Source organism: Drosophila novamexicana, unplaced genomic scaffold, assembly GCF_003285875.2.
Source record: "Drosophila novamexicana strain 15010-1031.04,08,12 unplaced genomic scaffold, DnovRS2.1 tig00000024-arrow-pilon, whole genome shotgun sequence".
NCBI classification, from domain to species: Eukaryota; Metazoa; Arthropoda; class Insecta; order Diptera; family Drosophilidae; genus Drosophila; species Drosophila novamexicana.
In genome coordinates this window covers 2,029,903-2,052,569 of record NW_020824768.1, presented here as the reverse complement: position 1 = coordinate 2,052,569, position 22,667 = coordinate 2,029,903, and the positions used below count along the sequence as shown (strand labels likewise).

Sequence of the window (22,667 nt, the reverse complement as noted above, 5' to 3'; positions counted from 1 at the left end):
CAGCGACTACAGGCCTCAAAAGCGCACGAAGCCTATGCTATAAGCGACGACGACGACGACGACGACGACGGCGACGGCGACGAATTTTCGTACTAAAAACCAACCGGACGTTGCCGCCACCGCCGCTGCCCGCTGCTCGTTGCCCGATGCCCGTCAGCGGCAACCGACGCCAACATAAGCTTTGGGGCTGTGCTGCTTTGTTGGTGTGTGTGTGCCGTATATGCGTGCTTGTGTGTGTGCTTGTTTGAGTGTTGGGGGCTTTGCTGTGTTGCTGTTGTTGTTTTTCAAAAAAACGGAAATTGAAAATATGCCAACTTGTAGGCGCGCTCGCTCGCCGCGCTCATGTTGCCGTTGCCGTTGCCGTTGCTGATGACGGCTCGGCTTTACGGTGCGTGCTGGTCGAGGCGGGGCGGGGCTGGGCGGTGCGGTGCGGTGCGGTGCGGTGCGTGGGGCGGTTCGTTGTGTGGACTTGCGACAAATTCATGCCAGTTTTTATTTTTTTTTTTATTTTTCATTCATTTAAATTTAAAAGCAAACAAGCTGTAGGAACAGCAGCAGCCGCCACCCCCTGCAGTGCCCACACCCCCCTACTCAACACACACACACACACACTGTCGCTGCCTACGCGAAGAATTCACCACACGAGTGTGTTTCCAATTCCGAAACCAAAAACAAAATTCAAACACTCAAATCATATTTTCCCCACAGCTTCGATTTTGAGTGTTTTTCTGTTTTCTTTTTTTTTTTAATGAATCTCAGCTAGTTGCATATTTTCACCAAATTTTTTGCGCTGGGCCATAAAAAATCAGCCTCAATGAGCGTTGCCGTGTGTCTGTTTCGCGTTGGCTGCCAATATGAATGAAAAATACGCACACAGCGAGGCGAAAGTAGCTACAAAACCGCGGCGATGTTGTTGTTGTAATTGTTGTTGTTGTTGTCGCTGGTTGTTGTCTATGCATGAATAGCTGCAGCTGCCAAGTGAGTGTGTGTGTGTGTGAGTGTGTGTGAGTGCGAGTGTCTGTCTGTTTGAGTGTTTATCTGTGTGCGAGTAAGTATCTGTATCTGAATGTTGCATGAGGTAAGCATACGCTGCTGCTGTTGCTGTTGTTGTTGTTGTTGTTGTTGTTGTTGTTGTCGTGCCAGTGTGTGGTGTGAGTAGAAAAGTTAACAACAGGCGGGACCATTGTCTCAAAGCATTCACCTGTGCAAACAGTTCAAAATGCTTGTTTAAATCAATTCAAATGTTGCTCAGTCGAATGAGGGACTACGTTTTGCTATGTCAATACATTAATATGCATATATTTAAACACTTTTATGCTGTAGTATTGGAAAAATAGCAAATGCAAAATGAATTTGAGCCAGCGATTGCTCTTTTGCTGGTTCAAAGCTGAGACAACTAAGCCACACAGCTGGCAATAAGATACAATATATAAGATACAATATATTTGGGGCAAAAAGGTTGCTTAAGAAATGTTAATTAACTCAGTTTTAAAATGTGAGTCAAATCGAAGTTGAAATTTCAACAAGAAAACGCTCTACAGTGTGAAAGATATTGAAAGGCAAACACATCAACGACTGGTTCAACGTTGTCTGGCTGGCAGGCTGGCTGTGGCTGGTCTCTGCTTGGGCTGCTGATGCTGCTGTTGTTGCTGTTGTTGTTGTTGCTGTTGAGGTTCGGCAGAGTTGCCGAGTGCTTCGCGCAGTCAGTGTCAAATGAAAAATACACGACTCTGCGGCGCGTTGGCAACTGTGCGCAGCGACTTTAAAATAAAATCTCAAAACCAGTAGCACTTTTCTTGGCTTCAACATAAAAAGTGCGCGGCAACAACAACAACAACAACGGCAGCAACAACAACGGCAGCGACGTCGACAGCGTCGACGTGCGTTGAAAAACAACAACGACAAAAAGTTAAAGCGAGCGCGAAGAGTTGTTTGTTGTCTAATAAGCCAAGCCTCAAAATCAGGGGAGATAGCAAGCAAATCGGATCGACTATAGATAACAGCTAAGGCAGAAACAAAAAACGGACTAGCTTGGAACACAGACTATTGGGTGCCAAGGCACAGATTAGCATAAACTTTCCAGGGCAGAAGGAAGCGAAGCACAAATATCTACACACACATATATACATACGTACATATCTATATACATATATGTATGTACATTTACTATATGGCATAGTATCAAAATGGCTTGCTAAATGTATGCATACATACATACTGTGTGTACATATGTATTTTTGTATGTAACACACACACACACACACATACACGCGCGCATAGTCGACACTCGAAACTTCCTCTCCAATGCCACAAAACTCAACTCGTTTCAGCGAGCGCAAATCACAGTCCAGCGAAAGCGAATTCGCAACGAGTCGAGCGAATTCAGTCGAGTCAAAGAGCGCCACACGGCGAATTCGTGCAGCTCGCTCACTCGCTCGCCAGAGTCGTTTTTATGAATGAAACCGTTTATAATGAATGGAGGCCTGCGCCGCCAGCAAAGCTGCCGCGCTGCCAGCGTCGCTGCCGTCGTCGTGTGCGCTGGCAACGAAAAAAAAATACAATATATAAATTTGTTGTTTTTTTTTTCTACTCGCTTTTGTATTATTTAAAATTGTTGTTGATGTTTTTCTTGGCTATTTTATTTAATGTTCTATATATGTACATGTATTAATTGTGTTATTTTTTTTTCGTCTTTTTTTTTTATAGTTGTATCTGTATAAATTGTTTACGCTTCTTTTTGGATAAATTGCATATACATATATAAAAATTTATATTTTCTTAACTGCGACCAGTTTATTCGTGAACAATGGCCCATCTTTGACAGACTCGCCGTCGCCCTACATCAGCCAGACAACAACAACAACAACAACAACAACAACAACAACAATAATCATTTTAAGAGCTACTTAGTACAACAAACATTAAAACTGGGTTTTATGGCAGTTCATATGGCATATACACAATATTTTTCTTCGTTTTTTTTGGGCATAATGAAACTGCGACAGTTTTGGTTAAAAAGTTAGCCCACATCTGTTGTTCGATGTGGGCGTAACGCATGGTAGGCTGGCTGGCTTAAAGATACAAAAGTATCTTTTAGCTATGCGACAGATACATACACACACATACATAGATATATATACATATATATAACATTCTAACCCACTCTAGACTCGCGACAACAAGTTCTTTGCGGGTTTTTCCACAACGATTTCTTTCGAATCGCCCAAAATGGCCAAAAATATTAATAACAAAAATATATATTGATAAATTGACACAGTCAAGAAATGCAAATTGTTGTCAGCTGCAATTTTTTTTTTTGAAAAATAATTTTGCCTGCTTTAAGTAAAATATGGCTTCTTTTTTAAAAAATAGTCGAGCGCTTTATTCAACTTTCCTTTTTGGTTTAGAGGCAGAAAAGCTTTTGGCCAAGAAGAAGAAGCTATTTTGACGAGGAGCATGTTCTTTTCTTCTTTTTGTTTTGTATACTTAGAAGAAAAGTTTTTGAAGATGAAATAGAAGCTTTTTTGGGTTTTATAGAAGAGCAAAAGCTTGTTAAGTAGAAGATTCTTATTCAATATCTGATGCTATATAAATACATTTTATAAAAATATTCAAAAACCCAATAACAAAATCTATTCAAAAACTATTTTTTCATTTTGTTCCGACCCACTAAGTTTTAATAGGCTTAAAGCATACCGAATTTGATAAAACTATTTTTTTTTTTACATTTTTTTCTCTCTATATAACCCCATTCAACACTCTCGTATCAAATTAGCAAAGGTTTAGAACATGTTATAATGGTAAAATCAACAGTTTTCGACAAATTATACATTTTTAGGATTTTTTCTTCAAAATAATCAGAAACAACATGATATAAAGACCATAAATCGAGCAACTATCTTAAGAAATTGCAGTTTCCCTCATCCGCAGACTTTTGCCTTCAACTTTGCAAACACATTTAGCCCGTTTGAAGCTTTAACTAGTTGAGAATTACAAGCGTCAAGCACTGAAATGAAGCAAAGCGCCCTCTGTCGAGCAACACAAGCAAATTTTCAGCCATTTTTTAGCTCTACAATCAAATCGAACTTACGGCATCAGATAAATAAGTCCATAAACAGATTTTGAGAGTTCCCAGCCAGTTTTATCGGCATATGCACTAAAATGTTTAAAAAATTACACACTAAACTGACAATAATTTATGTGTGAGAGAGAGAGGGAGAGGGAGAGGGAGAGTGCGAGACAGGGCATAACAAATGCATATTTAAATTATAACCAAATTTGGAGTCGCTCGTAGGTTAAAAATCTTTGCCAACTCAGCCAAAAATTGTTAAATGCGAGGCATTTGGCTTTTGGACTCGCTTTCGATGTGGGCTTTTTTCCGCTTTGCATATAATCAACTTGGAAAGTGCCCGAAAACCGTCGGCGTTGGTGGGTCGCCCCAAAAGCCGAGCCACACACACTCACGCACACACACACATCCACACGCACAGACACGTGAAAACCCATTTGAGTTTTCAATAATTTAGCTAAACAAATGTTAACAATGGCAACTGCGACTGCGACTGCGATGGCAACAATCAAAACGCCAACCCGCTTCCGTCCAATTCAAATATATAAAAGCCCATAACGAAATATAATTCAACGTTTAAGGGGGTAATTTACCTAATGTTGGGGTTTACGGATCATATTAGAAAGCAACGCTGAGTCCTAAACTTCCACAAAAATAAAAAACAGCTTACAGAGACAAAAATTATAAAAATATATAGATTAACCAAAGGCCAAGACAATGTATGTGCCTTTGGTATTCAGTTTAGGGAAAATGGGGAGAAAATATCCAAAAAGTGATCTATTCTGGATATGTGTATACTAAACAAGAGTCGACATACGAATTTTGGGCTCTCTGGCTCTTATAAGCTACAAGATATGCTTAAGAATAGGTTTGCGATAACGATTTTTATCGATTATCGATGGAAACGGGCCAAGTTATCGATGAATCGAAATGAACTTGAATAGGCAGAGCTATAGTCAAAATGTTATAACTCTAGTTCTTATGGTCTTTGAGATCAAACAGACAGACGGACTGACAGACGGGCAGAGAAACTGGCGGACAGAATGAGAGACTTGCAATGACACACAGAGGCTGACTGACAGAAGTATTGACAGATTGACAGACATATTGGCAGACATACTGACAGCCAGAATGGCCGATTGACAGACTGAATGACAGACTGGCAGTAAGAATGACAGACTGAACGACAAACTGACAGACAGATAGACTGATAGAATGACAGACAGACCGACAGACTTGGATCGGATCAGGAATATATATACTTTATGACGTCGAAAAAGACTCCCTCTGTCTTATACAGACATTGCACAAAGCCCATTAAACCTTTCTTTTTTACCTATTTCAAAAAAGAAGTTAGATAGGTGGACTTTTTGATAATCTATTCAATTTTGACAAATTACGCCTATGGAAGATCAAAATCAGAGACTTAAGACGTGTAGTCTGAAGACAAATAATCAAAGTCAAAAATTTGTAGAATGCATTTTTCCAAGAAACAAGAGAATAAATCGTGTTTCAAAATCAATATGCAAAATCTAGAGGAGTCTTTCAGCTTAGTTTCGGTTCGATTTTGAAATAGTTTGAATTCTTGAAAAGTCCTATAATGAATTAGTATATTTTCAGATATTTCTGATTAAATTCACGGAGAATCAATCTAGAGGGCCAACCATGATCTTTATATAAAAAACGGCTACGCTTAGGTAAAGTTATGGAAGGAAGTAAGTCTCAAAAAGAATCTAACTTAAGATTAAGAATGTCTTAAGTCGAATTATTGTGGAATGGATTCTTAGAAATGCAAGTGTAAATTCTAGAGGACGCTTTCAAATCGCTTTGATTTGGGATATTATATTAATATTGATTAAAATTCAGAATAAATTGATAGGGGCCAGTCATGACCTTTATAAAAAACGATTCAGCTTAGGTGAAGTTATGAAAGAACCAAGTCTCGAGGGATTCTAACTTTAGATATATAAATTTGAGGAATGAATACTTGCAGATTCTAGAGGACCTTTTAAAATCGCTTAAGTTTTGACAAAGTTAAGGAAGTTCAAAGAATTGGCATACCTTTAAGCTGAGTTCTGGCTTGCTTAAGCTATAACAAAATCAAAGACTTTAACAGAAGGCAGTTGACGAATTCACTTGTTTCCAGCGAAAGATTTGCAATCAGCTGAGGCAGGCTTGGTCGCCTTTTGGCCGACTAGCTGAAACTGTTGGGGCAGCCCTCGCATATGAAAGGTTAACAGGTAAATTGCGCGGGTGTTTGCAGCAGTCGGTCAGTCGCTGCCGCGGCTGCTGCTGCTGCTGCTGTGGTTGTGGCTGTGGATGTGGCTGTGGCTGCCACTGGGGGCTTATTCAGAAATATGCACATTGTCTGGCCGTAAATGGCGCTCAGCATGCGGCGTTGGCTGGCCAAAATGAAGACAGTTGACACACCCGCGGAATGCCGCAGATTGTTGCATGCCTCATGCCAAAACGAATGCGAATGATCGCAGCCGGAGCTGGAGCTGGAGCTGGAGTTGGAGTCGCAGGAATGGAATGCCATGCAACAGTAGCCACATCCGCTGTCAACTTGGGAAATTAACGCAGTTATTCACGCAGCTGCCGCGGCCCGATCCGCGCCTCGTTCAGGAGCTTGATTCGAGCTTAAGGCAACGCCCCAGCACCTGCCCCTGCCCCTGCCCCTCTGCTCGAGGCTGACAAAGAGCAAAGCCGTGTCTGCCTGATCTTGATTTCGAGCCATTATGATACCAATATATGCCCCGACTACCTAAGAGCTTAAAAACCCAAAAGCCCAAAAACCCAAAATCAAGAGACAAATGGGTCGTGCATTCAATTCTTTGTCGGTTATTCACAGATTCGTTCAGCTGTTGGAATTTCTCGACTACTGTTTCGCATTTTTTCGCAATTGCCAAATATTTGTTAGCCCGTCTTAACCAGGGCCTTAACTGATGCCAACAGCTACTGTTTGGCAAGAGAGCTGAGACTGAGAAGAAGAGAGAAGGATAAGTGAAGGCATATTAAATTGATGGAGAGCAAGGGAGAGGAGGGAACCTCCAGTGTGTCGGGTTTGCTATTAGAAGTTCTTTCATTCTGTTGCTTTTCATATTTTATAGATTGTGAAGCGCTGTCTCGATTGGAGATCCCTTTTAATTTTGCGCAAGTTATAGAATTTCAAAGTCTTGAAATAAATTCGCACTAAATTATAACAAATCCAACGACAATTATTGCAGTTGACACTCGGTTTGCCGAGCATCAATAAACAAATAAATAATTAAATACATAATTTAAAAAAAAAAAATAAATTAACAAAATCAATAAATAAATAGTTAATTGATTAAATAAATAAATTAATGAAAGAATGAAAAACAAGTAAGAGGTTCTTGTCGGGAACTCCCGATTAGGGGATACCCTGAACCCTCTTCTTCCAACATCAAATGCATATATATATTATATTTTCAAGTTTAGTGACTCTAGCTCTTATTATTTACCAAAATTGCCCAAAAAACAGGATATCGATATCGATTTTTATCGATTGCTTGGAAACGGAGTAAGCTATCGATTATCGGATACAAACTCGATCTGCGCGGGAACTAGGAGCATCTACATCTAAAATTTCAAGTCTCTAGCTCTAATAGGTTTCGGACGGACGGACAGACAGACGGACATGGCTAGATCGACTCGGCTATTGGTGCTGATCAAGAATATATATACTTTATGGGGTCGGAGATGCTTCCTTCTGCCTGTTACATACATTTGGATTTTGCACAAATAGAATATACCCTTATACCCTTTTTTAATAGGTTCAGGGTATAAAAATTAAATAAGTAAATATCAAGTCAAGGATGTATCAAGTTAGTCCTTATAATGCACAGATCCAGATCAAGGATCATTTGTAAATTTATATTAACTTTTAACTCTAATTAATTCACAAATTTTTATCTGCGATAAGGGCCAAAAACTAGAAACAGGTTCCAAAATGAACCAGTTCCAATTGAATTTTGAATATGAGCCCAAATTGAAGCCAAGCGAGTTGATCGAAAAACAAAAGAACCTTAAGTCGAAACGAAGCTTATTTTACTTTAAAAAAAAGATTTGGTTCCATATGAAAAACTTTTGTGAAAGACCCAGCTATAAGGCTTAGATAACTGGAGGCTTGGATTTATCTAGCCAAATTTTGGCTAGAGCTCGAATCTAGCGCGTTTTTTGTAAATGAAAATCTTTACAGCTTGCAATATTTTCAAAGAACCGACGCGCAATTAATTGTTTCAGTTTTAATGACAATTTAATTGTGATTATTTTTTATAAAATTTTAAAATTAAGAAACGAACCAAACGAGGTTTGAGCCAAGAACTGGTTGCACATATGTCTAAAGTCAGGTTCCCGAACTGAACCTCCAGAGAGAAAGCTGGTTCAAACCGCGAGCTGAAACACAAATATATTCTTCTTTTTTTTTTGTATTTACAGCCAAGATAAAAGATAATGTTCAAACCTAACCTAAGTCAGGTTCCCGAGCTGGTTCAAACCACGAACTGAACCAGAAATGTGTTCTTTTTTTTTTTGTATTTGCAGTCCCAATAAAACATTAGAATATTAAAACCTAAGCAGTAGCAACTATTCCAAATGCACAATTATAATTGGGAAAAGTCGCAAACTGTCTCGAAAACAATTTAATATAATTGAAAGCAATTTAATGGCCAAGTTTCCATTTGCAGCAGGATAACAACAAATTAGCTGAAAAGTTATTAAAATTAGGCGCAAGCCATAAACAAATAATTATGCATCGATAAAACTTACTTACCACCGAAATGAATGAGCACAACTTTATGGCTTAAACTTGATGTATGTTAATTGATGAAAGTGCACGTTTTGCGGCAACTGTACTTTGCGTAAATAGACAGTTTAACAAAGTACTTATTAACAATGTGCACACACACACGCACACACAGGCACACACAAAATGTTTAACTGGGTTATTTACGGGTTAGTTATATGCTTGGTTAGTTAATTGTTTATGCACTTAATTAACTTTTTTTATTTAAAAAAAAAAAAACACTTTTTAAATAAAGTTTGCAATTGTTTTCAATTCACAAATTGTCGCACTTTCAGCGGAAAATTGTTTTTAGGTTTTCCTTTTTTATTTGGGCGAAAAAAAACTTGTCTTGTCTTTTGCGTTTTAAAATGTTTTTTGTTGTTGTTGTTGTATTTAATTGCGTGCGAGGCTGGGTAATTTTATTAAAATTGCTATGCGCACACGGATCGAGCTCCGGAGCGGAGTATGGAGTGTGGAGTGTATCCTGTTGGCTGGATGCACACGGCAAACGGAGATTTAAGCACGTTGAATGCAGCCTGACGCTCGTCCATCGACTGGCACGACGCTGCACGCCATTTGCAACGCGACCGTGCCCCAAAGTGCTGCAGTTGCCATCGGCTTGGCGCCCGACTCGCCGCCCGACAGGATGCTGGGGCACACGACGCCCGCACGAACTTGGCCGAATGCGCGCGACACACGAGTGCCGAACTTGGCGAAACGAAGCAATCGCAGATTGGACTGCGTGGGCTTCAAGTTAAGGTCTGTTGTTGATGTGGCGACGGCGACGGCGACAGCGACGGCGACTGCAGCTCCACTTCACACTCCACACAGACCTGGCACACACACACCCCCCTCCCCAGCCCACCTGGACTCTCTATGCAAATTGACTGTCTAATGCAGTTTTTCGGGCTCGATCAAGTGCTCCGGTCAGGCTCAAGCCCCCTCTCTCCTCGCCCTGCTCAATTCCAATCCCAGCTGAATTAAGTCCCCTCCCACGCCCACTTTCAAGCCCGCTTCCGCTCCCGCTCCCGCTTCCAATGGCAAACGCAAGCCGTGATTTGGCCCGCCTGGCGAGGCAGCCAATGAACGCGCTGCATTCAAGGTCAACACGTTTTGACGGCCATTTTGAATATGCTTTGCCGTTCAATGGCCGCCCAAACAGTTGCTCTGGCTGCAGTCTGCACTTCCTGCCCAATGAGCTGGCCCTGAGACCGAGCCCGAGCCCGAGCCGGAGCTGGAGCCCGCCTGCTGCGTTGGCGTCCTGTTGCCTTGGCAACGTCCTTCGATAGGCGTAACCTCGACATTGGCTCCGCTTGGGGGTTGCTTCCGCTGCAGCAGCTGCACTGCGCTCAAGGTCAGCCAGCCATCAACTAGAGTATATGTGTGTACGTGTGTGTGCACACCAGCTGATTGCCAGGGTTGCCACTCGGCTATCAATCAAATCGTTTTTGGCGCCTGATTTGTGCGCCATGCTTAAACCTATTAATACTCCCAGATAAATCCAATGTCAGATATAGCTTATGGCATATATAATATAAAAAATATTGGAAACTTCCAATAAAGTTATGCTATAAGGCCCAACTTTTGGCCTGGTAACACTTACTCAACTAAGGTATCTAGGCATGGCTTTAAAGTCTGGAAAAATTGTTGAATTTTTGCCTATAAACCGAACAAAGAGCTGAACTGTTTATTCTCCAGTGAGAGGATGTAACAGGTCTATATATATATAATCTCTATATAGCTGAAATCTTTCTTGAAGCAACCTTTTGTGAAGCAAATTCCATTCACAAGAGTGAAAAATTCGAAGAACAACAATTATATATAACTTTTCATCCGAACGGCCTCGACTCTTCTAAAAAAATCGTTGTAAAAATTCACTTTAAATGTCTTTCACACTTTTTGCAACAGCCACAACTCATGAATGGAAAATTTGTGCCAAAGGTTGCATTACTCAAATGTACATATCCGACATGTTCATGTTCAGTTTCAAAGGTTCTAAATTGTTCTACGATTTTGATGAGATCCAGCATGGTCCGAAATTTAAGCTCAACGAGTTGCTTCCCGAAAGCCAGCATATTGTACTTTAAAAACTATTTGATTCAATATGAACAACTTTTGTGGAAGACCCAGGTACTACTACTAGCCAAATTAATCAGCTTCAAATATTGGCGAAAGCTCAAATCTAGCGCGTCTTTTGTGTATAAAAATATTTACGGCTTGAAATATTTTTAGAACAGACGCGCAATTATTTAAGAATAAAAGTTGAATTGTTAAATTCAAGTTTTTTAAAGTTCCACGTTGTTAAAAAAAAGAAAACTCGATTTGAAAATTCAGAATTTAGAAACTTCTGTGTAAATGACATCTCAAGAAAATGGATGGTAGGTTAATGTCTAAGATGCAACGAAAAAATTAAAGCTGAGCAATGCTGGGTAATATCTGTAATTTGACTAAAATAGAAAAGAACCGGCCAGGCTGCGTAATGCACGTATGCAAATATATATGTAATAGACAATTATATAGTTGATAGACAATTAAGATTTCAATGTAAACTCTTACGAGAATTGTTGGCTTATTGTCTGTTACCAATTTAAGCACTCGGAAAGTGTTCAAGCCAGGTTCTGTGGAGCATATAAAGCACTTATTTGAGCAAACGACAAAGCTATCAATGATATGTATATGATGTATGTGAAATGTGATAATGTCATGAATAGCTTTGTCGATTTTTATAATAATTTTCCAAGATACCTTAAAAGCTTGCTATGATTCGAGTTGTTTGAACTAGGGAAAGTCTTCTGGTAAATGTACTTATGTGAAATGTGAAATGTACCCTTTCAAGACCTCTTCATACTATACCCACGTTTAATATAGATAATATAAATAGATTTAGATTAGGTTTAAGGAAAGATACAGAATGGTCTTCCAGTCAAGAGTTGTCGCTTTTGACGCAGAGTCTAACTATGCTTAATCTATAATATTTCACCTCTAAATTCCACAAGAAAACACTTCCTATAAAGGGAGAAGGAATCGCATTAGATGAATCAAAGGAACACGTCTTTGTTTGGCCAAAAATTGAAAGGGTATTCAAGATGAATCAATGCGAAAAGGTCAAACTGTTTGACATTCAATAAAGGCGCACAGCTAAATCAAACAAATCGATTCATTCATACACAAGACCAGATCAATGTGAATACAGATATATATATATATATATATACATACATAAATATATATAGATTTCTATATAAATAAGCTGAAAGATACAAAAATAAATGACAATTCATTTCGTTGAGCATCTCAAGTAGATTTTCAAATTCATTAAACAGCAAATTTTGACTAGCACTGCGAGCGTGTAAAAGAGATGCATATATAAATAAATATATGTGTGTATGCGTATATGTATGTGTGGATGTGTGGACATGTAAGTGCAGAAGTGTGTATGGGAAAATTGGCCATCCAATTTCTGCGGCTGAGTGGCTTTGACTTTGGTTTTGGCTGCTTTTTTCGGGCCTGTGCACAAATCGCACAATAAATTCAGCGCCGTCTGACGTCACAAGTGTCCTAGATAGAGAATCAACAACGTCGAGGTGAAATCTCGTATAATATAGACATGAATACGTTTGGCAAACAACAAACACACAAACAACAACAACAACAACCAGGCCAAAAGCACGTGCATTCAACATTTTTGGAAGCTTGGCAGCTTCCGTTGCGATCTGTGTTTGACGTTGATTTGATTTTCATTACATTTCTTTTCTGCTTTTCCATTTGACTTTTATTTCTCCTTTCATTCATTAGTTACACCCTGCCCGCACACACACACACACACACTCTGGGGCAGCACACTAAGCGTTTAAGCTGCCTCGTTCGAGTGGCCCCGAATCCCTCTGCTGCGGCCAACGTTCGTTTTTCTCAATGAAAATGCCGCCCACAAATCGACCCCCACGCCCCAGTCCGACCCCATCCCCACGTGAATCGAGAAGGTTGCGCCGCCTGCCTGCCTGTTGCCCTAGTTCCACATTCCACATGACGCAGCCACAACAACAAGCACACACACACACACACAGATAAAGAGCGGCCTTTGTGGATGCCATTCGCTGCGCGCCTTGTGAATGAATTTCTCTCAGCCTCTCTGCGGCTCTCAATTTCCAGCTGGCTGTCTTTTTCAATGGGCAGCTTCTATTTGTGGCGTCATTGAAGACGCCTCGAGCCGTTATCCTAGCTGGGTGGCAGCCCCTCCCCCTGCCCCCGCTAATAACATTAGTGCTGTGTGTGTCCTTCCAATTCATGAGTGCATAAATGTGAATGTGCGTTTGTCCTGTTAGCACATGTATTTACGTTTCCAATTACTGAATGTTACATTCGATATTATTTTTAAACACACCTTAGATATCCATTTTTATGCTAACAGAATGCAAAGGTCAGCTTAGCGGGTCGCATGAACTCTAACAAATAAATGCCAGCTTTTCATTTACATTTTAGTATGAACCGAAATTGAAGCCAAACGAGTTGGTCGCAAAACAAATGAACCTATACCCGAAACAAAGCACATTTCACTTCAAAAACAGTTTGGCTCAACATCAAAAACTTTTGTGAAGGACCCAGCTATAAGGCATAAGTAACCTGATCCTTAACCATTGCCACATTTATCTAGTCAAATTTATTAGACTCAAATTTTGGCTAGAGCTTCAATTTAGCGCGCCTTTTGTTTGTGAAAATATGTATATTAATATTTTCAGTAGAACAGTCACGCATATTTTGATTATAAATTAAATTAAAATGTTAAAAAATATATGACAAACCAAGGTTTGAACCGAAGCCGTAATGCAGTATGGTTGTACAAAAGCAGCTTCAGTTGATTCGAACTGTGAAAACTACAACCAAAAAAATCGTTCGAGCCGTGGAAGCTGAAATAAGACAGTTGGTTCGAACCGTAGAACCTACAATCAGGAAGTTGCTTCGAACCGTTGAACCTACAATGATAGTTGGTTCGAGCCGCGCAACTTATAATCAGGTTCGAGCCGTGATCCGAGCCATAGACATTGCGTCTTTGGGTGTGCACGCCAGACAAATATGTATTATGTACTATGTACTATGTATTCTTGACTAGAATATGAACCTTACAGCCTAGAATTATTTCTTATGTTATTAAAATAAGGAGCATCATTTTATATATACAGCCTAAGAACTTAACAAAAATGAACCCATTTAAATATATGTATATATATTTTCAGTTTGATTACGAAAATCTTTTGATACGCTCACCTGGGCATGGATGGAACGGTAGAATCTGAATCGTCTTAAGTTTTAGAGATGGAGCTTGAACGAACCTTGTTGGATTCCTATGAATCTACCTATCAATCTGCTCCATCTCCTCCATGCTCTCCTCCTCCTAATGAAAAGCTGAAATATTTATAGAGTTAAAGTTGTCATTAAATAAATCTTTCTAACTATCTGAGACCCACTCAACAACAAACTTGTATATAATTAACTATAGCTAATCGCATCAACATTTAGCCAGGATTTAAACCCTCAACAATGTTGTTCATCTGATCTGCCCATATATATATATATATAATAGCCGAAGCATGAACCCAAAGCGTTGCTAACTTTAGGAATATATCTATAAAGCCAGCTCGGAGCATATCCATAAACCCAAATGCCCCATATTTGTATAAAATTTATAAATGAATAAATAAACAGGCAATACATACACAATTCTGGAACAATTCATTGAGTAGCACAATTTCGAGTGGCATTCGAACTTTAAAGCCAGGAGGAGCTGCTGCAATGTGCTTCGAGTGTAGCCCAAGTGTTCATAAAGTGACGCACTTGCAGCACATAATCCCATATTATGCATCCATTGCTGAACATGTGTGTGTGTGTAGGTATGTGTGTGGCAAAACTGCGCCCTGTTGTGCGACACAATCGTCCTTCCGCAGGTTGAATGAACCCGTGCGACTGGCTGACCCAGTTTGTGCAGCGCCTGCCGTTGCCAGGCTGCCGTGTTCCCATTCACAAGCAGCATCCTTCCACAGCCGCATCCTTGGCGCATTCAATGACAGCTATGAATGAAAAGGAGCTGCTGCTCCGGCTGATGCTGCTGCGGCTGCTGCACTGCGCATGGCACTGGGTCAATACACTGAATGAAGGTTACGCGAGGCAGGCAGCTCTGGCGATGTGACGTCATTGCTGACACAGTTATTGCAAAGACTAGTTTTTTCTTTTCATATTTTTGTACAACTTTAAATTTAATTTTATTTTCGATGCGTAACAAAAAAGCGCAGGCAAAAAATATTGTTGTTGTTATTGTTGTTGTTGTGCAAAAAGCATTTACAAATTCGATTTAAAACCTTTAAACACACTTTTTTTCGTAGGCGACGGCAACGACAGCGACTGTAAGCCAAAATAAAAATAAAAAGAAACTAAGCTAAAAAAAATAACTAAGACCGTATTTTGCATAGGGACAAGTCGGCCGTGTCTCGAGCTGAAGCAGTCTGTAGTTAAGAGTTGAGCTACAAGCATTAAATTTCTGTTGCAGTTGCAGTTGTTGTTCTTCTTTTTGTATATGATATTTTGGCAAACATTTAGAGAATCTCAAAGAGCTTCTTGAGCTCCACCATCAGCGCCCAGTCGGTCTTGATCAGGTCATCACGGAAATAGTCCTTGCAGGCGTCGATGCTCTGGCGTGAGATCTGCAAAGATGCAGCATTTTATAGAAATTGTTAATATATAAAATAAATAAGGCAAAATCTAAACAATACAAAGTTTGTTAAGCAAAATAAGGGGTTTTTTCTTATAGACAAACGACAGACTTTTTTAAAGCGAACTGGTCCGCGCCGAGAATTCCCTTTGGTTCTTTTCTGTGAACCGAACTCTTGTATCAAAAATTAACCCCAAAAGGAACCTAAATTCTCGTAACATGTTTTTTCTTTAAATTTGGTTCAATATAAACAACTTTTGAGCAGGACGCAGCTACTTTCCGTAACTTAAACTCAAATCAAGAACTTGCTGCGAATCAAACAAAAGTTGTTCCTGAGTATCAACAATTTGTTTAAATATGTTCATTCATTCCCTAAACTATAAAACAATTTTGCATTCGCCCATTTTTGGATTTCGATTCGAGTTTGTTTAAGCTCTTATATAACACGCTGACATTGTTCTTTACATCCGGTCGATTAGCTCGCTTGAATGGCAGCCGTTTGTGCGCATTTCTTAGTTTCCATTTCCATTTAATTATAAGTTTTTGCCAGCTGCATATTAATTTGCCCGGGCACAACAATACGTTCAATATATAGAGAGTTGCATACCTAATGCCCGATAAAAGATATACCTATAGACGTGTCGGACAATAGGGGCAATGGATACGCATATTGATGAGCTGGGCAGAAGCTAGGCGTTTAATATATAATCGAATTCTCGTTGAGATGCATTTTTATTGTATGCAATTTTCTCTTTTGATTTCAGATAATCGATAAAATTATCGATCACTTTTTGAGATCTTATTTATGATCGGATTGGGCGTTATTTCAAGTGGAGTTGTATCCATAATATTTGCTTGTATATTTCATTTCTCACTTTTCTTTTAGACAATCGATAACATTATCGATAATTATATTATGTAGAAATTAAGCAAAAGTTTTTCATAGAATGGGTGCTATTTCAAGTTGAGATGTATCCATAATATCGACTTTTATATTTGCTTTCAGATAATCGATAACAGTTTCGATATTATCGATCTAATATTATGCATATATATTAGTCAGAAGTTTTTCAAAATGTGTTTGTAGCAGGATTGGGCGCATTTTTGCATTTCAAACAAGCGATATCATGATCGATAAACATATTAGTTATATGTATATATAAAAAAACAAGATTATTTTTTAATTTTTGTTATAACCGGATGGATGCAGTCTCAAGTTATCCTATTAATAACCGGATGGATGCCGTGTCAACTTATCCTAATATCCATCTTCATATTTAATTTGATCTATTTATGTCAGGCAATCGATAACATTATCGAAATTAAATAGTCGTTTTATTATGAACCTTACAACTCTTTAAAAATCAAAATAAACAAGATAGAGACTAAATAGATTTAAATTCGATTCAATTTCGGTTTATTTTTATATTTATAGCTGGCTCTCAAGCCTTGTCTAAAAATTAAAAGCCACGCTGGTATGTGGGTATTTGGGTTGCAGTCGCCGAACCGGGTCGCCAAATGCGTCAGAATCTCTGATAAAAAAAAATAGAGTCAAAGCCGGGCACAATGCAAAAGCTGAACCCGTTGCACGCAACTGGGTCAAGTGAGTACCCAAAACAGCGCGACCAAAAACTGGGTTATTGCTGCGATGACGACGCCGACGACGAGAACGTCAGAAGTCAATGAACGTTGGGGTCAGCAGAAAGTGCATTGCCGTGGAAGGTGAAACATGACGTCAGCCAGGCCCAGACCCAGCCCCAATTCCAGCTGGGCTGGGCTCTTGGGGTGACTGGGCAGAAGGCGCCCGCTTTGATCAGGTCAGCCATGACATAATACCCTTTGATAGCACGTAAAGGCATTGAGCGCTAAAAATAGCAAAGCGGCTGTAAATAGATATAAGTGAGCGGAATGGGCACACACACTCACACAGAGAGAGAGGCTGTGCCTCGTCCTTGAAGCGCTTTTGATGTGTGTTTCTGCTTTTTATTTTTTTTTTGTCTTTACAACATGTTGCGGACTAAATTTGATTACCCAACTCGGCAGGCAAACAATTTTTTACGACAAATTAATTGAATCAAACTCGCTGCAAAGTGGAGCTCAATGAGCAATTACCCAACGACTCTTAAGGCCCCAAACCCAGCCCCGGCCCAGCCCCCGCCTCCGCCTCAAAGTGCTGACAGCCAACGCTGCTGACGTCATTGATGCCACCGCATTGATAAGCGCCACTAAAATAGCGCGAAAATTAAGTTTATTATCGATTTGAAAAGTTCACAGTCCCCATCCCCCCCGTAGCTAGCACAACACAACACACATCCAGTGTCCTTCGCTTGACGTCAGCTTTATAGTTGTATACCCTGTATCTATTGAAACTGGGTATACTTGTTATGTGTCTGTTATTGTATCCAAAAGGCAGTAGGAGATATATAATTTGATTTATATATGCTATAACCTTCACTGAGATAAATTTAAAATTTAATGATCTCGATAAGTGTCGATTGTAAAAAATGACTGTAACTTAACATAATATCAATAAGTGACGTGACAAAATATCGATAAGTATCGACGTTGAAACAAACCTATAACAACACGTACTATCGATAAATACCGATTTTAAAACATAGTTGTCACATAACATATCGATAAATATCGACATTTTAACATAACTGCAACATAGCATAATATCGATAAATATCGATTTTGAAACATTTCAGCTACAAAAATGTTAAGCAGATCGGACAATGAATATCAATGCTACTAAAGAATGTATTTCCTACGTTGTACGGCAAAGGGAAGGTGTAGAGTGTCTATAATAGAGTGTTGGACTTATGACATTAGCTGGGGACAGAGCAACTGCTAGTCAAACACACCCGACTAGATCAATCTTGTTTTCTTTTTTTTCGTTTCAGTAATTAATCAAATAATGTTGCTAGCCATTTGCCGGGGCGGAAGTTGCAAAGACCTTTTAACGCCATTTATATGGCACATAAAGCACCTCCCCCACCCCCCTCCGATGGGAGCTTCCCCTCGCGCTTTACACGACTTGGCCATGTAATTTGATAAGCCAAGTTGGCAATGGAAATGCGAATGCGAATGGCGCACTGCCAAAGTTTAAGTGCTCCCAGTGCCGAGTGGCAGCGCACAGGGGAGCTGATAGTAAAAAGGGGCAGGGGGATTTGCACCTGGTGCCAAGTACAGGTGCCGGGTACAGGTGCCGGGTACAGGTACCACTCAGCTCCGATTGCCTGACGCTGACGTAAGCTTGAGAGCCATATCTCTATCTAGCATTTGCCTGTTTTAGATGGGCCAATTGATGGTTTTGGTGTAAGAACCCGCTAATAAGAGTCAGGTTGTAATTCGGGTGCAATTCGAGATAAACACATAGTTGTTTTTGTTTAAGAGTTACAGGTATTTCTTATAAATGCTATTTTTCTAAACAGCCCTACACTACTAGATAAGCGTGAATAACTGAAGAGCCTACTGCAATTCCTGAGAATCGAGGAGTAGAGCACTTCATATTTTATTTACATTTGCAGCACAGCGAAAACTAAGCTTGGTGATATTCATAAGTGCATGCATACACTAACACACACACACACACACATGCATACTCACACACACACGCGCGCAATTATTGTATAATCGATAAGTAATGTATCTAGAACTTACCTTGCTCACGAGCATATCGTCCGCCTCGAAATGTCTTCCAAACATTTTTGGTGATTCGCCGGGAATTGGTTCTATTTTGATGCAAATCTCTTGACCTTTTCGTGCAAATTCGATTTGCTTGTGATTCGATTCGATAGAGGTGACTATGCCAATGTCCACAAACTGCAAATGGACAGAAATAGAGTTTCATTCAGTGTGGCTTTGTGGGGCTTATGAATAATGGAAAGACACCAGCATTTGCCGGCACACTTATGGGATTCGCAGCGCAACAGATAGCACAACAAATAATTGCACCCTAAGCCCAGAGTTACAAAGATAAAAAAAGTCGAAATGGTAAAAAAAAAAAAACTAGAAAGAACGGGTACATCAGCCTGCAGAATACACGTTCATCCGCAAAATCTATTCAGAGATATCGATAACCGATATACGATACGATATCGATATAGATATAGATATAGATATAGATATAGATATAGACATAGATATAGATATAGATATAGATATAGATATAGATATAGATATAGATATAGATATAGATATAGATATAGATATAGATATAGATATAGATATAGATATAGATATAGATATAGATATAGATATAGATATAGATATAGATATAGATATAGATATAGATATAGACATAGACATAGACATAGACATAGACATAGACATAGACATAGACATAGACATAGATATAGATATAGACATAGATATAGACATAGACATAGACATAGACATAGACATAGACACAGATATAGACATAGATATAGATATAGATATAGATATAGATATAGATATAGATATAGATATAGATATAGATATAGATATAGATATAGATATAGATATAGATATAGATATAGATATAGATATAGATATAGATATAGATATAGACATAGACATAGACATAGACATAGACATAGACATAGACATAGACATAGATATAGATAGAATAGACATAGACATAGAATAGACATAGACATAGACATAGACTATAGATATAGATATAGATATAGATATAGATATAGATATAGATATAGATATAGATATAGATATAGATATAGATATAGATATAGATATAGATATAGATATAGATATAGATATAGATAGATATAGATATAGATATAGATATAGATATAGATATAGATATAGATATAGATATAGATATAGATATAGATATAGATATAGATATAGATATAGATATAGATATAGATATAGATATAGATATAGATATAGATATAGATATAGATATAGATATAGATATAGATATAGATATAGATATAGATATAGATATAGATATAGATATAGATATAGATATAGATATAGATATAGATATAGATATAGATATAGATATAGATATAGATATAGATATAGATATAGATATAGATATAGATATAGATATAGATATAGATATAGATATAGATATAGATATAGATATAGATATAGATATAGATATAGATATAGACATAGACATAGACATAGACATAGACATAGATATAGATATAGACATAGATATAGACATAGACATAGATATAGATATAGACATAGATATAGCTATGGATAGGAATTGGAAAGGGAAAGGGAATAGGGACACATTCCAAGCTGAAAGACTCTTGCCTGCAAAGGGCCGATTAAAATGGTGTTTATGCGGAGAGCTGGACAAACGAATGGACAAGGCGCAAAGCCAATATACTCTACCCACTTTTGTGAACGGGTATTAAAACTGAATCGACTTGGGTCTTATCAACACATCTGGCGCAAGCCTTTTGTGCGGCGTCGGCCATTTCCTTAATATTGCCACGACGAGCAGCAGCACGACTGATAAACGAGCTTGTGGGTGTTTTGGCTAAATGGGTGTTTACAGTGGGTTAGATAACGCCCCCGGGGCAACCAAGTACGCGTCGCGTCGCGTCGCCTCGCATCGCCCATCGCCACTCGCCAGTCTCTATCGCTGGGCAAAGTCATTGAACCAAATTGTAATATGTTTGTTGTCGTAACTCGTTTGCACTCAGCGACAACAACAACAACAGCAACAAGAACAACAACAACAAATTAAACACAGGAAACTGTTGCCAACCCAACGCTGGCGTCGACTGCGCTGCCAGCGTCAACGTTTCCTGTGGGCGCCCCAATGGCGGCCACGTCGCCCGTCGCCCGTCGCTTCGTTCGTATTTCATTCAAACCAAATAAATTATTGAAATTTTTTTTTCTATATTTTTTTTTCGTCGTTTTTGGCTTGTTGCTATCGGTGCAAATAGCTACAACACATTTACATACATAGGGAGACACACACACACACACACACACACACACACACACACACACATAGAGAGAGCGGAGGGGCGCATTTGTCACCATTTCCTGTCGTTGATTACTCATACGCTCCGTTTTCGGTTCTAGTCCGCTTGTCGAATTTTCATTAAATGTGTTAATTTATTTCCATTTCCACACAATTTTTCTTTTAACATTTGGCCCTGTTGCATGCTTTGGCCAATGTTGCCACACCAGAATAGCGCATTAAGATGACAAGAGGCTGACAGATGCTTGAAATGTTATCGATATCGCTTAGATTTCGATATCAATTGGTTAAGCGATGCAAATTAATCGAGATCTATGTGGAATTTGAGCTCTGTTTAAGGTAAATTAAAGGCAAAAATGTCTTGTTTTAATTGGTAAATTTTTGAATAAATGCAGTAATAAAATGGGATGTAATATGATTTGTAAAGAACTTGGAGCTCAACTGGGCTAATTAAAGATATTACTTTATCAAAAGCATTTGATTTTCCCATACTGGGCCTATGAAAAACTAGAGCACAATTGTATTATGGCACATACAGAACATTTCTAAAGCAATTCCGATTAGCGAGAATCTGTAACTAGGTCATAATTTCATATATACGTATCTGAACACCAAACCAAAAGTGCATTTCGAATAAAAATGTGATTGGTAATGACAAAAGAGCAACTCAATCATGCAATGCGCAGCTCGTGCCGAACCGAATGAATTTGTGTGTTGGTGTGCGTGTGTGTGTGTGTTTGTGTGTGTATCAACGTTTATCTAAAAATATGATTTATATATATATATATGTATTTTTTTTTTTTTTTGTACAGACCGGATGTCGTCTATTTTCAACAACAAGAACAACAACAAACACGAGGCGCTGCCAGCTTGTTTGTACAAAATCAACATTTATTGTACAATTTATGAGAGATACTAGAACTTTTTGATACAGCCCATGGATCGTTTCGCAAATTGTGCGTACTTGTTGCTGCTGTTGTTGTTGTTGTAATTAACTTAACTCTCGTAATTAATTTCACTCTCTCACTCTCTCTCTCTCTCTTTCTATTTGCCTTTCTCTGTGTTGTGCTTTCTTTATCATGTCATGGTTTGCTTTTGTCTTTGAAGCTTAAACTGCAGTTGTCAGCAG

At 38.8% G+C, this 22,667-nt stretch overlaps 1 protein-coding gene across 1 annotated transcript in view; it reads right to left on the bottom strand.

Moving 5' to 3' along the window:
• Positions 1-15,108: 15,108 nt before the first annotated feature.
• Positions 15,109-22,667, bottom strand: part of LOC115771043 (eukaryotic translation initiation factor 5B) — a 38,400-nt gene continuing 30,841 nt past the window's right edge. The window contains exons 8-9 of the mRNA XM_030716583.1: positions 19,243-19,404; positions 15,109-15,568 (exon numbers count right to left, since the gene is read on the bottom strand). Coding sequence (XP_030572443.1) covers positions 15,461-15,568; positions 19,243-19,404 — 270 coding nt within the window. The 3' untranslated portion in view covers positions 15,109-15,460. The remainder of the gene's footprint in view (positions 15,569-19,242; positions 19,405-22,667) is intronic.